The sequence below is a fragment of the Apodemus sylvaticus genome, chromosome 5 (genome assembly GCF_947179515.1).
Source record: "Apodemus sylvaticus chromosome 5, mApoSyl1.1, whole genome shotgun sequence".
In the NCBI taxonomy this organism is placed as follows: Eukaryota; Metazoa; Chordata; class Mammalia; order Rodentia; family Muridae; genus Apodemus; species Apodemus sylvaticus.
Genome location: NC_067476.1, coordinates 159,503,773 through 159,522,438, shown reverse-complemented (window position 1 = coordinate 159,522,438; position 18,666 = coordinate 159,503,773). Strand labels below are relative to the sequence as shown.

The 18,666-nt window shown below is 46.2% G+C and overlaps 1 protein-coding gene across 1 annotated transcript in view; it reads right to left on the bottom strand.

The window, feature by feature from the left end:
- Rab22a (RAB22A, member RAS oncogene family) overlaps positions 1 to 18,666 on the bottom strand; it is a 49,506-nt gene that overhangs the window by 17,549 nt on the left and 13,291 nt on the right. Inside the window, exon 3 of the mRNA XM_052184450.1 lies at positions 1,239 to 1,320. Within this exon, the coding sequence (XP_052040410.1) occupies positions 1,239 to 1,320 (82 nt within the window). The remainder of the gene's footprint in view (positions 1 to 1,238; positions 1,321 to 18,666) is intronic.

The following is an 18,666-nucleotide window of genomic DNA, read 5'->3' as shown; positions in this document are numbered from 1 at the left end:
CCATGCTGTCTTAGATAAGAGTGTGATGACAAGCCATTTTTCTGATAATTTCTTGTGTACTTAGAGCTTAGGACAGTGCCTTGCACCTGCCAGGTGCTCTGTTTGGACTGAATCATCTGAAAACTAGAGCTTGGCTGAATGATGGGATGACTGCAGGCACCTGACGAGGGAAACTGATGGAATGAGGCAGGTGGTGGTGGGGTAGTGGTGGTGGTGGGGTGGTGGGGTAGTGGGGTAGTGGGGTAGTGGGGTAGTGGGGTGGTGGGGTGGTGGTGGTGGTGGGGTGGTGGTGGTGGGGGGGTGGTGGGGTAGTGGTGGTGGTGGGGTAGTGGGGTAGTGGGGTGGTGGGGTGGTGGTGGTGGTGGGGTGGTGGTGGTGGTGGGGTGGTGGTGGGGTGGTGGTGGTGGTGGGGTGGTGGTGGTGGTGGGGTGGTGGTAGTGGTGGGGTGGTGGTGGGGTGGTGGGGTAGTGGGGTGGCGGTGGGGTGGTGGGGTAGTGGGGTGGTGGTGAGGTGGTGGTAGTTGGGTGGTGGGGTGGTGGTAGTGGGGTGGTGGTGGTAGGGTGGTGGTGGGGTGGTTGGGTGGTGGTGGTGGGGTGGTTGGGTGGTGGTGGTGGGGTGGGGAGGGGCAGGGCGGTGGGCTTTTGTTTCTGCCCCCATTACAAGCCTACTCCTGCTCCCTACTTCCTCAGATCTCATCCCACTGTGCAGCCACAGCTCTCCACAGGCCTTACCCTGTAGCGAGGACAGCCAGGGCTATGGATAGGCTCCCTGTCAGGCATTTAAGTGTCTGTTGCAAGGCACTGCATTAGCTAATCCGTCCACTTAAACCTCAAAGTTTATATGCTGTAAAGTTCCTTCTTTTAGCTTTTAAAAGGCGGCTATAAATGAGCTGAGCCTAATTTTCCCTTTCTACCACTAATTCTCTTACATCTTTACTAGAGGACAGAGCTCCAAATCACACACTCTGCTCAAGGAACTTGATCAGGCCTGTTAGTGAGCATTCACTTTAAGACACTAAAAAGTATAAAAACGCCCTCAGTGCCCATTATCACTTTCCCCATCAGTGGACTGTGTGGCTCTAATTGAAAAGAAAAAGTCTGGCCCACGCAAATGGGAGCAAATGTGTCTCTGGTGCAAAGACGTGAGGAATGGCGGACAACAGGGACGATGGCAGTTTAGTTGGAGCTATAATTTGGTTTGGGCCTCAGAAAAACATAGTAAATTAAAGAGTGACTTACTCGTTCTTGTCCAGCTGTATCCCAGATTAGGAATTTATGTAGCTCATTTTGGTACTGGACAGTCTTGGTCATAAAAGATGCCCTATAAAGAGAGACCTAAATGATCAGAACAAAGTTATTTAACACCCGTGTCCATCCCCAGTCGGAATCATCACTTAAGACTTAGCACTCAGGCTCCCAGCTCCCCACCACATTGTTACCAGGTCCCTCTGGAGTGCTAAGGGGTAGCCAGAAGCTGGCTGCATCCTTTGCTAAAATAAAGCACTAGGCGTTCATCTGCCTGATGGAGGAGGGAGCCTACGAAGTGAGAGACAGGTCAGGAATGAGGAGGCTTGGTCTCCCTTGCAAAGTGCAAGGTGCTGTCAGAAACAGGTGGCTGTCAGAAGAAAGCTTTCTTTGAAATGACCTTATCTTCTTTGATTCTTGTGAGGCTGTTTGTGGTGCGTCTGTGTGCGCATGTTCGCGTGCTGTCCCTGTGCGTGCGCACTTACAAGGCAACCACTTCTACTTGCTGAATGATCACTGGCCCCATGAGAAAGCTGTCTAAAGACCACTGTACACTAAACACAACACCTCAGATATTTTGGATTTTTCCCCCAGTTCTCCAACCATGTGCCACAGAAATAGCTAGGTAAGAACCAGGGCAACACTAGAGCTCACAGAATTATGATGCTGACCAAAGGGACAGGTGGCTGCTGGGACAACTGAGCCAAGGTGGTGTGATCTTGGGACTAGATCACTGCGCTTCATGAACACGACAGGCTCTCATCAGAGGACACTTCTCATCAGAGGACACTTCCCAGCCATAGTCACATTCAAAGTTTCTGCTATTAGGGGACTCTATACATTTTTCAGGACCTTGAGTAAACTACCTGTGCATTTCTGAGGAACCCAAAGGCCACAGCACAGGCCTAACACTCTCAATCTTGAGATGTAGGCCTGGAGCTATCTTCTGGGGAGCTCTTTGTTTTCTGACTCTGGTTCAAAGAACCTAGAAATAAATGGCCTTCTATGGTAAGCAGCCAAAGGTAGGTGTGTGTGTGTGTGTGTGTGTGTGTGTGTGTGTGTGTGTGCGTGTGTGTGTGTGTTTCTTAAAGATGAGTTTCCCTTTGTAGCCTAGGCTAATCTTGAATTCACAATCCTGCTTCAGCTTCTGAGGGTTGAATTTTAGGTCTGAGCCAGCACACCAAGCCTGGGTTGTATTCTTGAACCACACCCTAATCATGCGTTCTCTAGACAATGAGTCAATGGCCACACATTCCCAGTAAGCCCAAGCCTTAACTGGAGGTAGTCCTCAGGAGAGCACATCAGAAGGACTGCTGGAGACTATGGAGCGCCTCAAGAGTCAGAATTCTTAGAAACACTTATGTGAATTCACGGCCCAGCAAGCGGCCTCCCAGGCCCCAGCTAAGGGTGGACAGTAAGTGGAGAAGCAAATCCAAGCAATACTACAGGTCTTGTCTGCCCCATGGAGCTCCTGTGGAAGTTTTGTGGTAGAGGTTCTCCATAAAGCTCAAGTATTAGGAACTTTTGGTGAGTTACTCTGACTAAATCAACAACTAAAACTGCAACAGGACTCCTTGCTTCAGAACATAGGCTTTGGAGCAGGTGAGGAGAGAAGGTGGTCTACACAGGCTCACTGCTCAGCAGGCGCTCAGCTCAAACTCTCTACCCAGTTCTAAAGCTCGCCACTCAGCTCTAACCAGCAATAGTGTGGTATGTGTGACAGCAGGGACCAAGAGCCACATGCGGAAGAGACGCATGGTGAGTGCTGGATGGCCAGGCCATTTCTGCTGGACTGAAAGCCGAGGAAGGACGCCGCAAGGGTCAAGAGCTGCTTCCCTAACCTCAGACCTCCTGCAAGTCTCTCACTTTCAACTGCTTCCTTTAATGAAAACAGACTTCCTTCAGTCAGAGGACACAGACCGAGCACTGAGGTCTTCAAGATCCAAGAAGAACGAGCCCCAGCCCCTCCACCCCGCCGCACGGCTCCCACTGCACCTCCTCCCAGGGTACCCACAGCTCTTCCTCTATAACGGGCACGGTCAGCAGCTGTCTATTTGTGTCCTGGAACTTGGTCAGCATTTACCGTGGTTGTCCACAGGCTACCTGGAAGTCCACTCTCCCACATTCCCAGCACATAGAACGAAATGTCACTCAAACATTAGGGAAAGAGTACAGGTCAGGGAAGGCTCTGCTCCAACTTGGCCAGAATAGAGCAGAAGGAAGAGCGGCGGTAGGGCAGGCAGGGCTACCTTGCTGAGGATTCTACCTGCCTCTGCTCAGCTAGCAACCTCAACCCTTGTGCTAGCCACAGGCTTCAAGCAGAACCTGGGACAGCAGCAGACACTCACTGTGCTCCTCCATCATGGTCAGAGGGCCTCTGCAAGTCACTGTGGAAGATGTCACAGGACCTGACCAGGAGATCTGGGGCTCGCTCATTCATGGGTTGAACCTCCAAGTCCCAGTCTGTCACTCTTCACCTCTCTTCCTCTGAGCACTTAGGATGTCTCTTTATAGCACCAAGCATCACTGGTGATTGTTAGAGAAATACTGACTTACCTCAAGTTACTTAATCCTTGACATATAGACTGGGTGTCTCTGTAGTAGTAACATCTAGACTAGTATCCGACTTGGGAATGATGGTCCTTGCTGGGTCCTGAGCTAGCTACCAGAACAGAGACTGCCTATTGGACTGAAACAAGAATACTTGCCAAAGATACAGTGCTGTCTACTGAGGACAGGACTTGCCATAACTGATCTAACTATACAGCGAGACACTTTACCACACAACATGATGTCAAACTCCACACTGGTCCCAACTTTTAGGCTGTCAGTCACAGACTTGAAGCCTGCCTTTCACACCCTGTGACCATGCCTGTCTTTTAACTTGCATCCAATTTTGTGATAAGACTTGTCTGGGTTTTCATTTTATATTTAGTCTACAGTCAAACCTTAGCCCCTGAAATAAATCCTTAAATCAAATGCTAATCTTTGGGTGACTTTACTCCAATTTCCAGCCATCATTGCTTCAATTCTAGGACCACTCCTCTAGCATTCAAGTGAAATGAAGCAGAGGGCATGAGAACTTCAGCGTCTTGCATTTTGAAAAACAGGTGCTGGCTCCTTGCCATTTAAAGGCTACACTCCTATTCCCAGCCTGCCATTTACTGTTTGAGAAGCTTCTTTTTTATTACTGAACTATCTCTGTGCAGTGTCCTCGCAGATCTTATTACCTCTGTAATCTAAAGTCCCTCCTACATTATTCTTAAAGCCACAACACCTTTCATATGCTTCTCCATTTTTCATGACATTCTAAAAATATGACTTCTATGCACATCAAGTAGTCACGATCTTCAGTCAGAGTACGTGTTCCCAATGAAAATACTTGCTACAAAGTGTTTTAAAATTTTCTTTTCTTTAACTGCAGCAATCTGTTTACCTCACCTCTGGAATACAGACTTGTAATGGCACCGCTGCAGACTCCCTCCTTTGAGATCTTTCTTGTGACTGGCACAGGAGGGGAAGTTACCTCCAAGGTGCATGATGAAGAACAACTACTCAGCACACCGTCAAATCAACACCCCAGATCTCAAGGGAACACATGCTGACAACACACTGCTAGACACACACCAAGATGAGCACGAAGAGATGCACAGATGACCCTTATGGTTGGTTCCTCTATGAGACAAAGGTCTTGGCAAGGAGCGTCTAGGGCTCAGGGGATTGCTGAGCAGAGGGAGCATCGATCTGGGGCAGTGTCTTCGAAGTCTAGATGTCTCCTGTGTATGGTGGTTGATGTTTATAATCTCAAAATCTGGGAGTCTAAAGTGGGAGAGAAGACCTTCAGTTCTAGCAGAAGTCTTAAGTGTACCCGCAAATGCTGTGACAAGCCTGCACCCTTCAGGGATAGCTTTCTTACCATTCTCTACGCACATTCTCTGAGTCTAGCTATGTGTGAGGGCTAGCAGGTCCACACTGCAGCTGCCGCCCACTCAGACCAGTAGGTGCATAATAGATTGTTCTCTAGGGTTGTGTTCATCCCCTACAAATTCTTTATTTTCTGTTCCTTGGTCACATGTTCAAAAAAATTTTTTTTGGAAAATACTGAAAACCTAGGAAGATATTTATTTAAACAAAAAAATATCTAAAGAATTTGGCCTCCCCTTTCCTATGCTTTTTACGAATAACTTATATTTTATATCATAAACAATAAACTCAACAATGACAACACATGTCACGCCCTCTTCCTGTTGGCTTGCTTGTGTGTGACCCTGGAGCAGGACTGTAAGCATCTGGACTGAGGCTCTTCCCCATCTCTGCTCAGGGTCAGAGCCATGGATAGACGGGGCTACCAGGGTCCCAGGACAGCCAACTGGACCCAGCTGGAGCACTGTGTTGCCTTCTTGCTCCAAACACTTGGCTTTCAAAGTCTGATAAGCAGGAGGAGTAAGACCTCTCCTCAGACACGGAGAAACTCAACTGAGAGGGCTGGTCAGGGACAGACACTCTAGAAGATCCCTACAAGGCTCTTCACAAAAGAGACCATAAACAGCCAGAGCCAGGCAGTGATTTTGTTTTGTTTCGTTTTTGGTTTTCTGAGACAGTTTTTCAGTGTAGCCCTGGCTGTCCTAGAATTAGCTCTGTAGACCAGGCTGGCCTCGAAGTCAAGAGCTAAAGGTGAACATCACTGTGCCGGCTTCAGGTGATCTGCAGGTGGGAGTGGTAAGTGCAGCAACAGCAACAGGCCTGGAGGATGGCAGAAGAGGCCACAGCCAAGGCAGTCAGGCACTAGAAACTGCAACGGGTTCCCCTGGGAACTGCTAGGAGGAACCAGCTTGGCTGACACCTTGAGTTTCAGTTGGTGAAGCTGGTTTTAGACTTCTGATCTCCAGAACTGTAGGAGGGAAGACCTGTGTTGTGTTCTCCATCAAGCTGCTGCTGTGCTGTGAGGAGATGAACACAGGTACGGACTTTCCAGACTGTAGACGTTAGGACAAGATAGTGCACGTGGGTATCAATGACGAGCAAGCACACAGAGCCAGCGCTGTGGAGAGCAGAGCAGGGCAGGGCAGGGCAGGACTGCTGACACATGGAGCAGCCTGGCCTGAGCCGGGTTCCACAGGGAGGAGATCGCTGGGGATGAGAGCATGCTGTGAGCTAGTGCTTTCCACAGAGGTGACCCTTCTGCCCTGGCCACTCGCTCTGTATTGCTGAACAGACACCCTAACAACAATCATTCCTTCTTTTTAAACCAACCCTTATCTAAAAGGCGATGTTGGTAAAATCAAAATACTTGTAGGTTTCATGAACTAACTTCATTTATTGCTTACTGGTGGTCCATCTGAACTCAACCATGTGCACTGCTTTAAAAATCAGAGCTAGGATCGGCCACATTGACAGAAGAACAAAGAGATGCTAGCTGATGTGCTTAGAAGGTGCACTCGCTCATTCTTAGGTCCTTGGTGGCCCATGGTGTATATGATGGACCTTGTAGGGCAGGAGACACAGGGCAGCAACTGGGGAAGATGAAGCACTCTGAGAGCATACACAGGGGCTGGGCATTCGTTAGAAGTGCTGGTTTCTCTTACAGGGGACCCAGGCTCAGCGCCCAAGCACCAATGTGGCAGCTCCCAAGCACCTTTCAGTCTAGTTCCAGGGGCATCTTCTGAACTCCAGCACAGGAAATACATACGTTCAGGTAAGCACAAACATATATGATTCTGGACAAAGATGGACAAGGCCTGACAGCTAGAGGTGGGAGGAAGGGGCAGGTGGCTGTGACTGGTGAAGGGAAGTGGTCTCAGCTGGTCCCTCTGAGGCAGTTCTGCAGGTGCTTAGGCACACGTGCAATGGCACATTTCAGCTGTTTCCACATTGTAATCGCGGTCCTCAGGCTTCTGAACAGGTAATAAACAACTGCCACTCTTCAGAGCCGCCCAGGTAGACGGGAGCACTGACCTTCTTCCTGCTCCTCCAGCCAGCCTTGTCCTTCTGGGAAACGACATCATCTGTTTCTTCAGAGGCACTACAAGTTTCTATGAGCACACTTGGACTCCAAGCCCGCCTTCCTTTGGGAACCCTGATGGTAATACTCCACACCACTGCTTTGTTCTACCCTACACTACCTCACCTGAAAGAGTATGGATATGCATTTTCAAGCTGCTTCATTGCACTTTATACAATAATTAACAGTTCATTATAAAAAGATAAAAGATGTGTTTATAAAAAGATAAAGAGGGAGGGGATATGTTCTATGGGGGTGTAGTCAGGGAAGGGGATGTCTCAGCAGGCCCTTGCCAAGGCATCCCTTCCCCAAGGGGCCAGCCACATGACAGACAGTATAGTATAGAATAGAGTTTATTCAGGGCATGGGGAGGGGAGTCAAGTGGGTAGTAGAGGCAGAGTGGGGGAGAGGGAGAGAGAGTGTGGGGGAGTAGAGGCTGGCCATGAGCATGAGAAGTGGGGGTAGGGAATGGGGATATGGGGGGGAGAGCAAGGGAGCAAGACCCCAAGAGAGCAAGAAAGAGCATGAGAGGGAGGAGGGGGCAAGCAGCCCCTTTAATAGTGGGTAACTGTGGGGGTGGAGTTCAGACAGAATGCTAACAGTCAAGGGTGCTTTCTGGAGGACAGAATTCTGGAAGTGAAGCAGCTGGCAAGACTGGAGGAGACAAGCACTGCACACTGGGTGAAAAGCAGACCTCCAAGGGAGTCTTCCAGGTTGCTTGATTAGTTCTGATGTCATGTGCCAGGAGATGAGTCAACTGACCTATCTTTACCTTAACCACCTTGTGAAAATGAGGAGTAACTTCACAGGTGTTTCCAAAGGTGCATGTATTTAAGGCTTTGGCACCCAGCATGACCTTACTGGGATGTGCAATGAACCTTTGACACGCCAAAAGGGACTGAGGACCCTGACTTCTCTTGATTTGCTTTTCAGCCCTGAGGTCCCAGAGCCTACTCTGCTGCACGCTCTCATGATGCCGTCTGTGTGCTTCAGCACAGGACAGAAGCAACACACACAATGGTCAACTGAGGAGCCAGTGCAGCCTCCGAAACTGTAAACCAAAGAACCACTCTTGCCTTTTGTAAATTATTTATCTCAACTATTTTGTTATAGAGACAGAAAAAAAAAATGTCATTTTTCTGTCACTATAAAGATGGGACTTTACAAAAACTGTAATCTACTGAAGTATAGTCTTGGTTATTCTTGGTTACAAACTTGACAAAGCCCAGAAAAGTCTAAGGGGTGTCTGTGAGAGTGGTCTTGAGTGATGTGAAGGTCGTCCATTACCCTTAGGCAGTTAGAGCTGGGCTGTGAGAACACTAGCAGAGGGGAGGGGCTGGAGACATTCAGCTGCTAACATTTCTTGTTTTTTCACAGTATCCCAGTTCCATTTCTAATCCCCCCAACAAGTGTAACCTTACCTCCAGGGGCTGGGACACCTTTTTCTGGCCTCCATAGGCACCCCACAGAAAGCTACAGGCACACGCACACCCACTCACTTGCACACACACAAAAAGTAAACAATCTTTAAAAAAGAAAGAAAGAAAGAAAACAAAACTGAAACTCTGAGCATGAGCCTGTGTCCAAGGCAGAGTGGGTGAGGCAGTCAGTAGTGCGTCCCTCCCCGGGGTTCCTGTCCTGCAGCGATGATTTGCCACCAGAAGTAGCTGAAACAAAAACCCTTTCTTCCTCAAGTGCTTTCAGTCATTGTGGTTTATCACAGCAGTAAATGAAATGAGAACAGGTGGAGCTGATGTACAATAAAATGTAGTATAATATTTTCAGGCCAATGAATTTTAAAACTTCATAGTCTCATGTAGCTATCACCCAAAATAATATAGTCACAACATTTTCCAGTCCTAGAAATCTTCCTAATGTACATTTCCAGTTCATTTTTGCCACTAAACAGATCATGAAATGAGTCTGATCATGAGGAACTGAGTTTGAATACACAGCACCTTGTAGAACACTATGTGTGGTAGGCCATGTCTTTAATCCTAGCACTGAGGAGAGGAATAAAGTAGATCCCTGGAGCTCACTGGCTAGCTAGTCTAACAAGACTGATGAGCTTCAGTCCCAAGGAAGACTTTGTTTCAAAAGATAAGGTGGAAAGAAATTGAAAAAAACTCGGATATTAACCCCTGGCTTTCACACAAAGAAGCACACATGTGCATGTTGGATGTTACCCCTGGCTTTCACACAAAGAAACACACATGTGGTGTTTCTGCTGCTGCTCTTACAGTCAGGCTCAGCAATGCTTGTGTGTGTGCTTATATACCGAGTAACGATATCCTTCCTTTTAGACCTCAATCAAGTGATAACCCTGCAGCCTCAAGCTTGGCCTCCCTTTGTCCCTATTAGAGCTGTTAGGCTGGGTTTTCACACCTAGAAAACGGGGTCTTTATCCCTGTTCAACAGGAAGATGCTTCAGGAAATGCAGGGTTAAGGGACTGCAGAGTGGGTGTGGTGGCTCACACCTATAATCCTAGTAGCTGGGAAGCTGGGGCAGGAGGATCACTGCATGTTTGAGGCTAGCCTGGGCTACATTGTGTGTTGCAAGCTAACCTGGGCTACAGAGTGTGACCATGTCTAAAAACAAGAACAACAAACCTTCAAAGAGATGATGATCTTAGTTTCAAAAGGAAAATTTGAGGCTGAGCAGAAAGATGGGGAGAAAGAAGGGGAATTGTTAAGGAGCCCCTCACATCATATGTAAGGAGGCCCTCACATGTAAGGAGTCCTCACATCACATGTAAAGAGGCCCTCACATGTAAGGAGCCCCTCACATCACATGTAAGGAGGCCCTCACATGTAAGGAGCCCTCATATCACATGTAAGGAGGCCCTCACATGTAAGGAGCCCCTCACATCACATGTAAGGAGGCCCTTACATGTAAGGAGCCCTCACATCACATGTAAGGAGGCCCCCACATGTAAGGAGCCCTCATATCACATATAAGGAGGCCCTCACATGTAAGGAGCCCCTCACATCACATGTAAAGAGGTCCTCACATCACATGTAAGGAGCCCCTCACATCACATGTAAAGAGGTCCTCACATCACATGTAAGGAGCCCCTCATATCTGTTGCTGGGAAGATCTCTTTAGCAAGATTATAAACTGTGTTTACAGTCAAAATAGGTTTTCTTGTGACCTAAGTATAACAAGGCTTCCTTTGACTATGTTTTTATCTTATGGCCTGGGAACCTGTACCATACGCTTGGTAAAAACCACTTTAAAGTTTTGCAGCCAATAAGAGGAATAAGTAAACATTTCTACCCAATCTTTTATATCTCTGAATAGTGTAAGTAGATGTGACTTCAAAAGCTACCAAATTCACACACAGAGCAACTAAGACACGGAGTTGTTGCTCTGCAGAAACTGACGGCTGCTCTGAGGTGTGCAGGACCACATCCTTTCACATGTCCAATATCACTCTTAATGCCGTGTCTACATCTATATTTAATAATGTACTTAATAATATTTAATAAACTCCAAGTCTGCTTCAAAAACAAAACAAAAATAATATATATTATATAAAATGTATGTTATATATTTTGTGTATCAAGATAAACTGGCCAAACAAGAGATAAATAGTGGGCTCCCAAAGCAGCTAGAGACTAAAGACAAACATTATGTACACAGAAGACATAGGCAGGGGTGAGCTGTTCACCAGAAACACAAATACCAGGGTTCCACCGAAAAGTGAATTTTGAAGTGCTAGAAGAAGCAAATAAGTGATTGCCCAAGCCATGGTCTACATCCTTCAAAGTGAGGTGAGAACCTCTGTAGACAGAGGTTCTGCAGGACAGAGTCCTCTGAGGACAGAGTCCACGGGAGCTAAGACAGTTCTTACAGGGAAGACGGTGTGGCTATCCTGGTACCTAGGCCAACTCTGAGTGGAGTGTAGAGCCTAAAGATGGAATGTGGACTCAGCAAAGCACCTGCAGGAGGTCTGTAAGAAAGAATAACCAGTGCTCTAGCCAGTTCTGCCACAGGATGGAGGGAACTGACACCAAGACAACGGGCGAGAGATCATCAGTGCTGGCAAAACTTACACAGCCATTAAGCACTGTGCTTGAGGAACTAATGGGCCCAAATAAAACATGGGGCTTCAAGGACAAACCTACAATTAATTTTAGTGGATCTAAAACTTGTGTTAAATCAACACCCTCCTACTCATATTAATGTCTTGATGAAATAACACAATGCAATTAAATGAAACAACTGCAGCTGGCAACATGAGCTGGCCATGGACGTATTGAATATCGCCTTAATATCCTTACGCACCACAATCTTTCTCTTGCTAAGGCACTACCATTTAAACACAAGTCTATAACCACAATGGCCCATGTCTGTGATCGAAAGGATGGGGCAGGAGGAATGTGAGTTTAAAGCCAGCCTGGGCTATATAAACAGTTTCAGATCAGTGTGTGCTACATGGCAGGACTCATTCTCATAACACAATATAAAAGCACCTCCAAACAACAACAAAACTTCATAAATCTGAAGTACCTAGAACAAGATATAGGGAAAGATGGCAAAAGGTGTTCTGTGAAGCCAGGCCCGCAGTTAGAAAACCAAACAGCTGCCTTCTTCAGCTGCTCAGGACCAGGGAGAACTGTCACACAGGGAGTTAATTCTGGTAGCACCACAGCATCACATTACTAGAGTGGCCAGCAGGACCCCTCAGAGTAAACTCAGAGTAAAGGTGACTGGCAGGTGAGCTTGCAATCTGAGTCCAGTCCCCAGGATGCAGGGAAAGGTGGACAGAAAGAAGCAGATCCTCAAATCTCTCTTCTAACATCCACAGGGGTGGGGTCTCAGAGTCCCTAACAACAGCTACAACATGGGTCAGGGCTGGGGCTGGTAAGATAGCTATTCCATCAGTAAAGTTCTTGCTATACAAGCACAAAAACTTGCTGTCTTAGGGCTTTACTGCTGTAAGCAGACACCATGACCAAGGCAACTCTTATAAGGACAACATTTAATTGGGGCTGGCTTACAGGGTCAGAGGTTCAGTCTGTTATTATCAAGGTGGGAACATGGCAGCATCCAGGCAGGCATTGTGCAGGAGGAGCTGAGAGTTCCACATCTTCATTTGAAGGCTGCTAGGTGAAAACTGGCTTCCAGATAGCTAGGATGAGGGTCTTAAAGCCCATGCTCACAGTGACACCTACTCCAACAAGGCCACACCTCCAAACATTACCACTTCCTGGGCCAAGAATATTCGAACCACCACACTTGCCTTGTTCAACCCCAGGCCCAGATAAAATGCCTGGTGTGGTAGAATATGCTTACAACCCCAGGGCTGGGGAGGTAGAGAAAGGGGGATTCTTTGGGATGCAAGGGAGTTGGCCTTGCCTAATCAGTGGGCCCCAAACCACAGTGAAGGACTCTGTCTCAAAAGTAAAACCAAAGATGCTAAGGGCTCTCTGACAGTTGTATTTACAATAAAATTGGAGGAAGGTGGTGAGTTTAGGTTAGAGAGAATTCCTGCATGCTACAGGGGATGGGTTAATAAATTTAAGTAAAGGTGGGGCTAGTGGCCCATGCCTGCAGTCACGGCACTTGACAATGGGGCTATGCAGAGGCTTACCATGAATTTGACACTAGTATGGACAACACACACACACACACACCACACACAGTTCTATGCTGGCCTTGGCTACAGCATGAGAAACTGCCTTAACAACTCTAGGACTGTGTGATAGTTTGGATGAAGATGAACCCCATCAGCTCATATGTTTGAATGCTTGGCCCAAAGTTAGTAGAATTGTTTGGAAAGGGCTAGGTGTCGTGGTCTAGGGTGAGGAAGTGTGTCACTAGGGTAGGCTGGAAGGTTTCAAAGGCCCACATCAGGCCAAGTGTCACTCTCTCTGCCCAATGCCTCTGGATAAAGATATAAAGCCCTTAGCTGCTGCTCAAGCACCATGTCTGCCCATCCCCCACCATAATGATAATAGAGTAAACCTCTGAAACTGTCAACAGAACCCCAATTAAATGATTTCTTTTATAAGAAATGTTGATCCTGTCTTTTCACAGCAACAGCCCAGTGATTAATACACCCTACTAGCGCAGGACTGCAAATAACCTTAGTTAGGAGAATCACAAACTAAAGCCAACCTGAGCTAGAGTAAGCTGAAGGCCAGCAAGGGCAACTTGTGAAACTGTCTCAGAATAAAACATGCCAGACTATGGGATAGAAGATATAGCCTAGTGTGTCACACCTGCCTAGAATAGGGTCTGATACCTAGCTTCAGAGCTAAGCTATAAATGAAGCATGCCCTGGGAGGACTGAAGGGAGGACTGAAGGGAGTGAGGAAGGGAGTGAGGATGTAATGCAGACTGTAGCAGAGCCACAGGGAAACCCGTGCACAACAGTCCTACATCATCCTAGCGGCTTTACACAATAAAGGTCAATGATCACAAGAAAAATTCATTTTACAAGAAGGAATTAAGTTATTTCTTTTCTTCTTGCTCTGAATAAAGTTTCCACGAGGTAAGCTAAGTAGGTAACTATTCACAGAGCAGTGACTGGAGTGGAGTGCTGGTCTGTGCTGAGCATGTGGGAACAGGATATAACCCAGTTGGCTTTTCCTATAGTGAAGAGTCAGTCTCTCACCAGGCAGAAAGATGTCCACCACTGCACCCCACCATGCATTCCCTCCCCTAAGACTTCCACCACTGCACCCCACCACACATTCTCCTAAGACCTCCACCACTGCACCCACCATGCATTCCTCATGACCTCCCTGGTGCTTCACCCACTTACTCCCACACCAAACAGCCGGCTGTCTTTTCATGATACGGGGGCATGGTGAGGGATCACTATATAGTCAAACAGCCATTTTAAACAACAAAACTATTTGGACCTACAGAAATAAATGTTAAGTTCAATTAAAATAAATTTATTTTCCAGTTAAGAACTTGTACATTCAAAGTACACTGCACCGTCACCCTGAATGCTAGTACAACTTCTACAAATGACAGTGTGTTTCCATGAGTGGGATGAGCGCACTCAACTGCCTAGATGGTCCACAATCCTGGCTTGTGAACAGAATCCCAGCTTGGGCCACGTGCTGCAGTGTACTGTTATGACACCTCTCTTCAAGGCTGGTCAACTTCTCAGCTTCTCAGTCTTTTAGCCTGTGAGATTACCAACAGCTGTCAAGTCAAATATTTCTCAATCTTTATTGATCTGATGTCATTGTGTGGGTTGTAACACAGGTGGCTATGGGCTATGTAATAAACTCAGTTTGTGGAGGTTCTAAGACACGCCACTGGAGATGGTCCTAAAGTGTGTGTAACTGTATCAATAGAAGCCACAGCAGACCCAGGAGGCCCAGAAGACACTACAGACCCCACTCTACCTCCTTCCCTTCCTCTGTTCCTCCCTCCTCCATGTTGTGAGGGCACTCTAGCAGCTCTGGGGATAGGCTCTCATGTCAGAGAACCAGAGGCCTACAGTCCCAGCCACGTAACTAAGCATTTTTTAGCACTGCCGATGTCACAGCACCAAACCGGCACTATGGTTGCCAGGCTACTTGGTGTTCTAATCCACAGAAACATGATGTACAAAATGCTTGTTGTTTGATACTACTAAGTATTGGGACAACTCTTACATACAACATATAAATATAGCCATCCACCACTGAAAGGAAAAAAATAACATCTCAGAAGATAAAGTATCAGAATAAAACTCAAGACGCATTCTTGACAAAAATGCTTGGTCAACTAGACATAGACTGGGTCTTCTTTGTAACTGGCGACTTTAGTGACCAACACACTACTAACAACATTCAACAGTAGACCAAAATATTCCCTTCAAGGCCGAAGAAAGCACTGTCTCAAGCTAAGTCTGTGAACAAGGCATGGGGAAACAAATGAAAACATCCAACTAAACCGCCACCCATCCAACCAAAGAGCAAAACAATCCTAACTTTGCGATGGCATGGCCATGCATCCAAAAGTCCACAGAACAACTTTGAGAATAAATGGAGTTCCTAGGAGTAAGCACTATCAAGGCCAATACATACAAATCAGTAATGTTCTACACAAAATAAATAAATAAATAAAAAACAAAAACACCAAAAAAACCAACCAAACAGAACCAAACCATTTCACTCAACTAAACAAACAACTAAAAAACCCCATCAAACATTTAGAAGATAATTTAAACTATTTCCAACATTTCTCACATTAAAAACAATCAAACAGGGCTGGAGCAGCAGCTCAGTGGTGAAGTGGCCATATTGTACTTGCAGAAAACCTAACACAAGTGTGTGTGACACACACTTCAATTTTAAAAACCAGAGCAAACAACCCTATGAAGCAGTGCAGAACAGCTGCAAACAGCATGGAGAGAGGAGCATGCTCAAGGCCCGAAGAACTCCATGTGAAAAACAGACTGGAGGGCTGCTGAGTGGGCAAGCAGGAGGAGGGCGACACAGTCATCAAAGATTTAACCCAGCTCTCTCCATCACAATGCCAACGAGGTGACAGAGAACAGGAAAGAGAAAGAAAAGCAAACCAAGCACCTAACTCCAGGGCTGGCCATGCCCACACCAACCTGGAGAGCAGAGCAGGGAAGGTGTGCAGACAAACTCAGGACCCTGCTGAGACCACAGCATGCAGGAAGACAGCAGCACATCACATTGGATCCAAAGAATGAATTATAGAAAATATGTCCTCATTTTATAACAATTTTGCCAGTAATACAAGAAAAAATTATCTAAGTTATTCCTGTGTCTGAGATTGAGAAGCACATATTTAAATGATATTTGGATCAAAGATAAAGCCAATAATAAATCAGAAAATACTTAGAACTGAATTGCAATAAGGTAACAAAATACACAAATGCTGAGTTGGAGAGATGACTGAGTGCTCTTGCAGAGGACCTGAGTTCATTTCCAAGTACTCACGGCATGCAACTCACAACCATGTGTAACTCCAGCTCCAGGGGACCTGACACCTCTAGTCTCTGGAGCACCTACAGTTATAGACATATACCCACACATACACAGAAATAAAAATAAAAATAAATGTTTATTTTAGTTAAAGTTTAACTTAAAAGAAACACACCTTTTTTTGTTGTTGTTGTTTTTTGTTTTTTTTTTCCGAGACAGGGTTTCTCTGTGTAGCCCTGGCTGTCCTGGAACTCACTCTGTAGGCCAGGCTGGCCTCGAACTCAGAAATCCACCTGCTTCTGCCTCCCAAGTGCTGGGATTAAAGGCATGTGCCACTACCACCCCAGCTTGATACACACCTTGTAAGTTGTGTCTTAGGGTTTCTACTGTTATTATGAAACACCATGACCAAATGCAAGTTGCAGAGGAGAAGGTTTACTTGGCTCAGCACATCACTGAAGAGAGACAGGGAAGAAACTCTAAAATAGGGCAGGAACCAGGAGGTAGGAGCTAATGCTGAAGTCATGGGGGGGGGGGGTGTCAAGGTGACATGAAATTAGCCAGTAATTTCTAAACAAAAGTCTAAATGCCAGTGACGAAAACACTGATATCAAGAGTAGGGGCTTTCATACACTGATCAAGACAAAGGCAAAAACATCAGCTATGCTACAGCTGACCAAAGGCAAAAACCATCCAAAATGAAAGCTGGTGTCAGTAGGAAGGCAGTAGTCCATGCTGATAAACAAGCAAGATGGAAGCTGTCCAAGGAAGAGTTAAAGCTGTTAAAGAATGCAATCTGTCAAAGCCAGAGCCTGAAGTAACAGACAATTTGCATATGAACAATCTTACACCTACAATGGACTTCACTCCTTAATTAACTCTATTACACAAGGAGTACTTGAAGCCCAGATGGAAACACTGACAAATTTTACTAATCATTTAAAGAATAAAAAGGAGTGTTTCATACAAGCAGTGTTACTGAATAAGCATAACTTTGATACAAATCTGACACATGTACAAAAAGGGAATGAAATGACATCACAGTTATATACATGTAAATCATAACAAGTAACTTTCAACTAAAGCCAACTGCAATGCTTAATACCATCGATGTGAAGGGATCTAGAATCACTGAGGAGACAAGACTCTGGGTGACATCTGGGAAGAGTTTCCAGACTAGATTAACTGAGGCTGAAGACCCACCCTAAATGTGGGTAGCACTGCCCATGGCAGAGTCCTGGACAAAGACAAAGTACACTCACTCCTGCCACTCTGCAGAGGCAATGGCTGCTGCCTCCCTTAGGTTGTTTCTTTTCAGGTATTTTGTAACAGCAATAAGTAAATCCATAAATAAGGTACTTAGAATTAGGGTTGTTGTTATGATACATTTGACCAGGTGATTTGCAAGCTCTGCAAATCCGCAGTAGGAATGTGGAGGAGTCTGCAGCTGTATACTACAGAGGCGGAAAGCAGAGCCTGCTGTGTGTCTAAAAGACCAGAATGCAGAGATATGTGAACAATGAAGACTAGCTCATGAAGTTTCAGAGGGAAACTAGGAACTGGGCTACAGGCCATTAAAATGATATTCTGGCTATTTTCTTCCTGGATCCTGAGAACCTCATTGAGGCTGAATGGAGTAACTTCAAGACAAGAGAACATTCAGGATGTGGCATGATAGTTCCTGCTGCTCTTATTCAGACCTTTTATTCTACTCATCTTTTTGAGATAGAGTAGAGACATGAAAAATGCAAAGTTCAGTGGGGAAAGACAGCCTAGGAGACAGACAGACACACACACCCCATATAACACACATAGACAGACACCACATAGATATAGATACACACACAAGCCCTGAGGAAAGATGTCTGAAGGGGTTTCCTACTTGGTACTGGCTGGTTTTGTGTGTCAACTTGACACAGGCTGGAGTTATCACAGAGAAAGAAGTTTCAGTTGGGGAAATGCCACCATGAGATCCAGCTGTGGGGCATTTTCTCAATTAGTGATCAAGGCGGGAGGGCCCCTTGTGGGTGGTGTCATCCCTGAGCTGGTGGTCTATAAGAGAGCAGGCTGAGCAAACCAGGGGAAGCAAGCTAGTAAGTAACACCCCTTCATGGCCTCTGTATCAGCTTCCTGCTTCCTGACCTGCTTGAGTTCCAGTCCTGACTTCCTTTGGTGATGAACCAAATGGAATGAACAGCAATGTGGAAAGTGTAAGCTGAATTACCCCCCCCCCCCAAAATTGCTTCTTGGTCATGATGTTTGTGCAGGAATAGAAACCCTGATTAAGACACTACTGGAAAACTGGGAAATGTCCCATAGGATCAGCACTCAAGAGACTGAAGCAACTGTAGCCCAAGGAAGCAAGGTTACACCTGAGGCTCATAGCAGAATCTGGCAGTGATGTCCATGTTTTATAGGTAGGAAAGACTAAGGGTGATCACAGAGTCCTAGATCAAGAGGTTCCAGAAGTCACTGAGGTCAGCTGTATGGCAGGGTCAGAAAGGAGGATCAAGT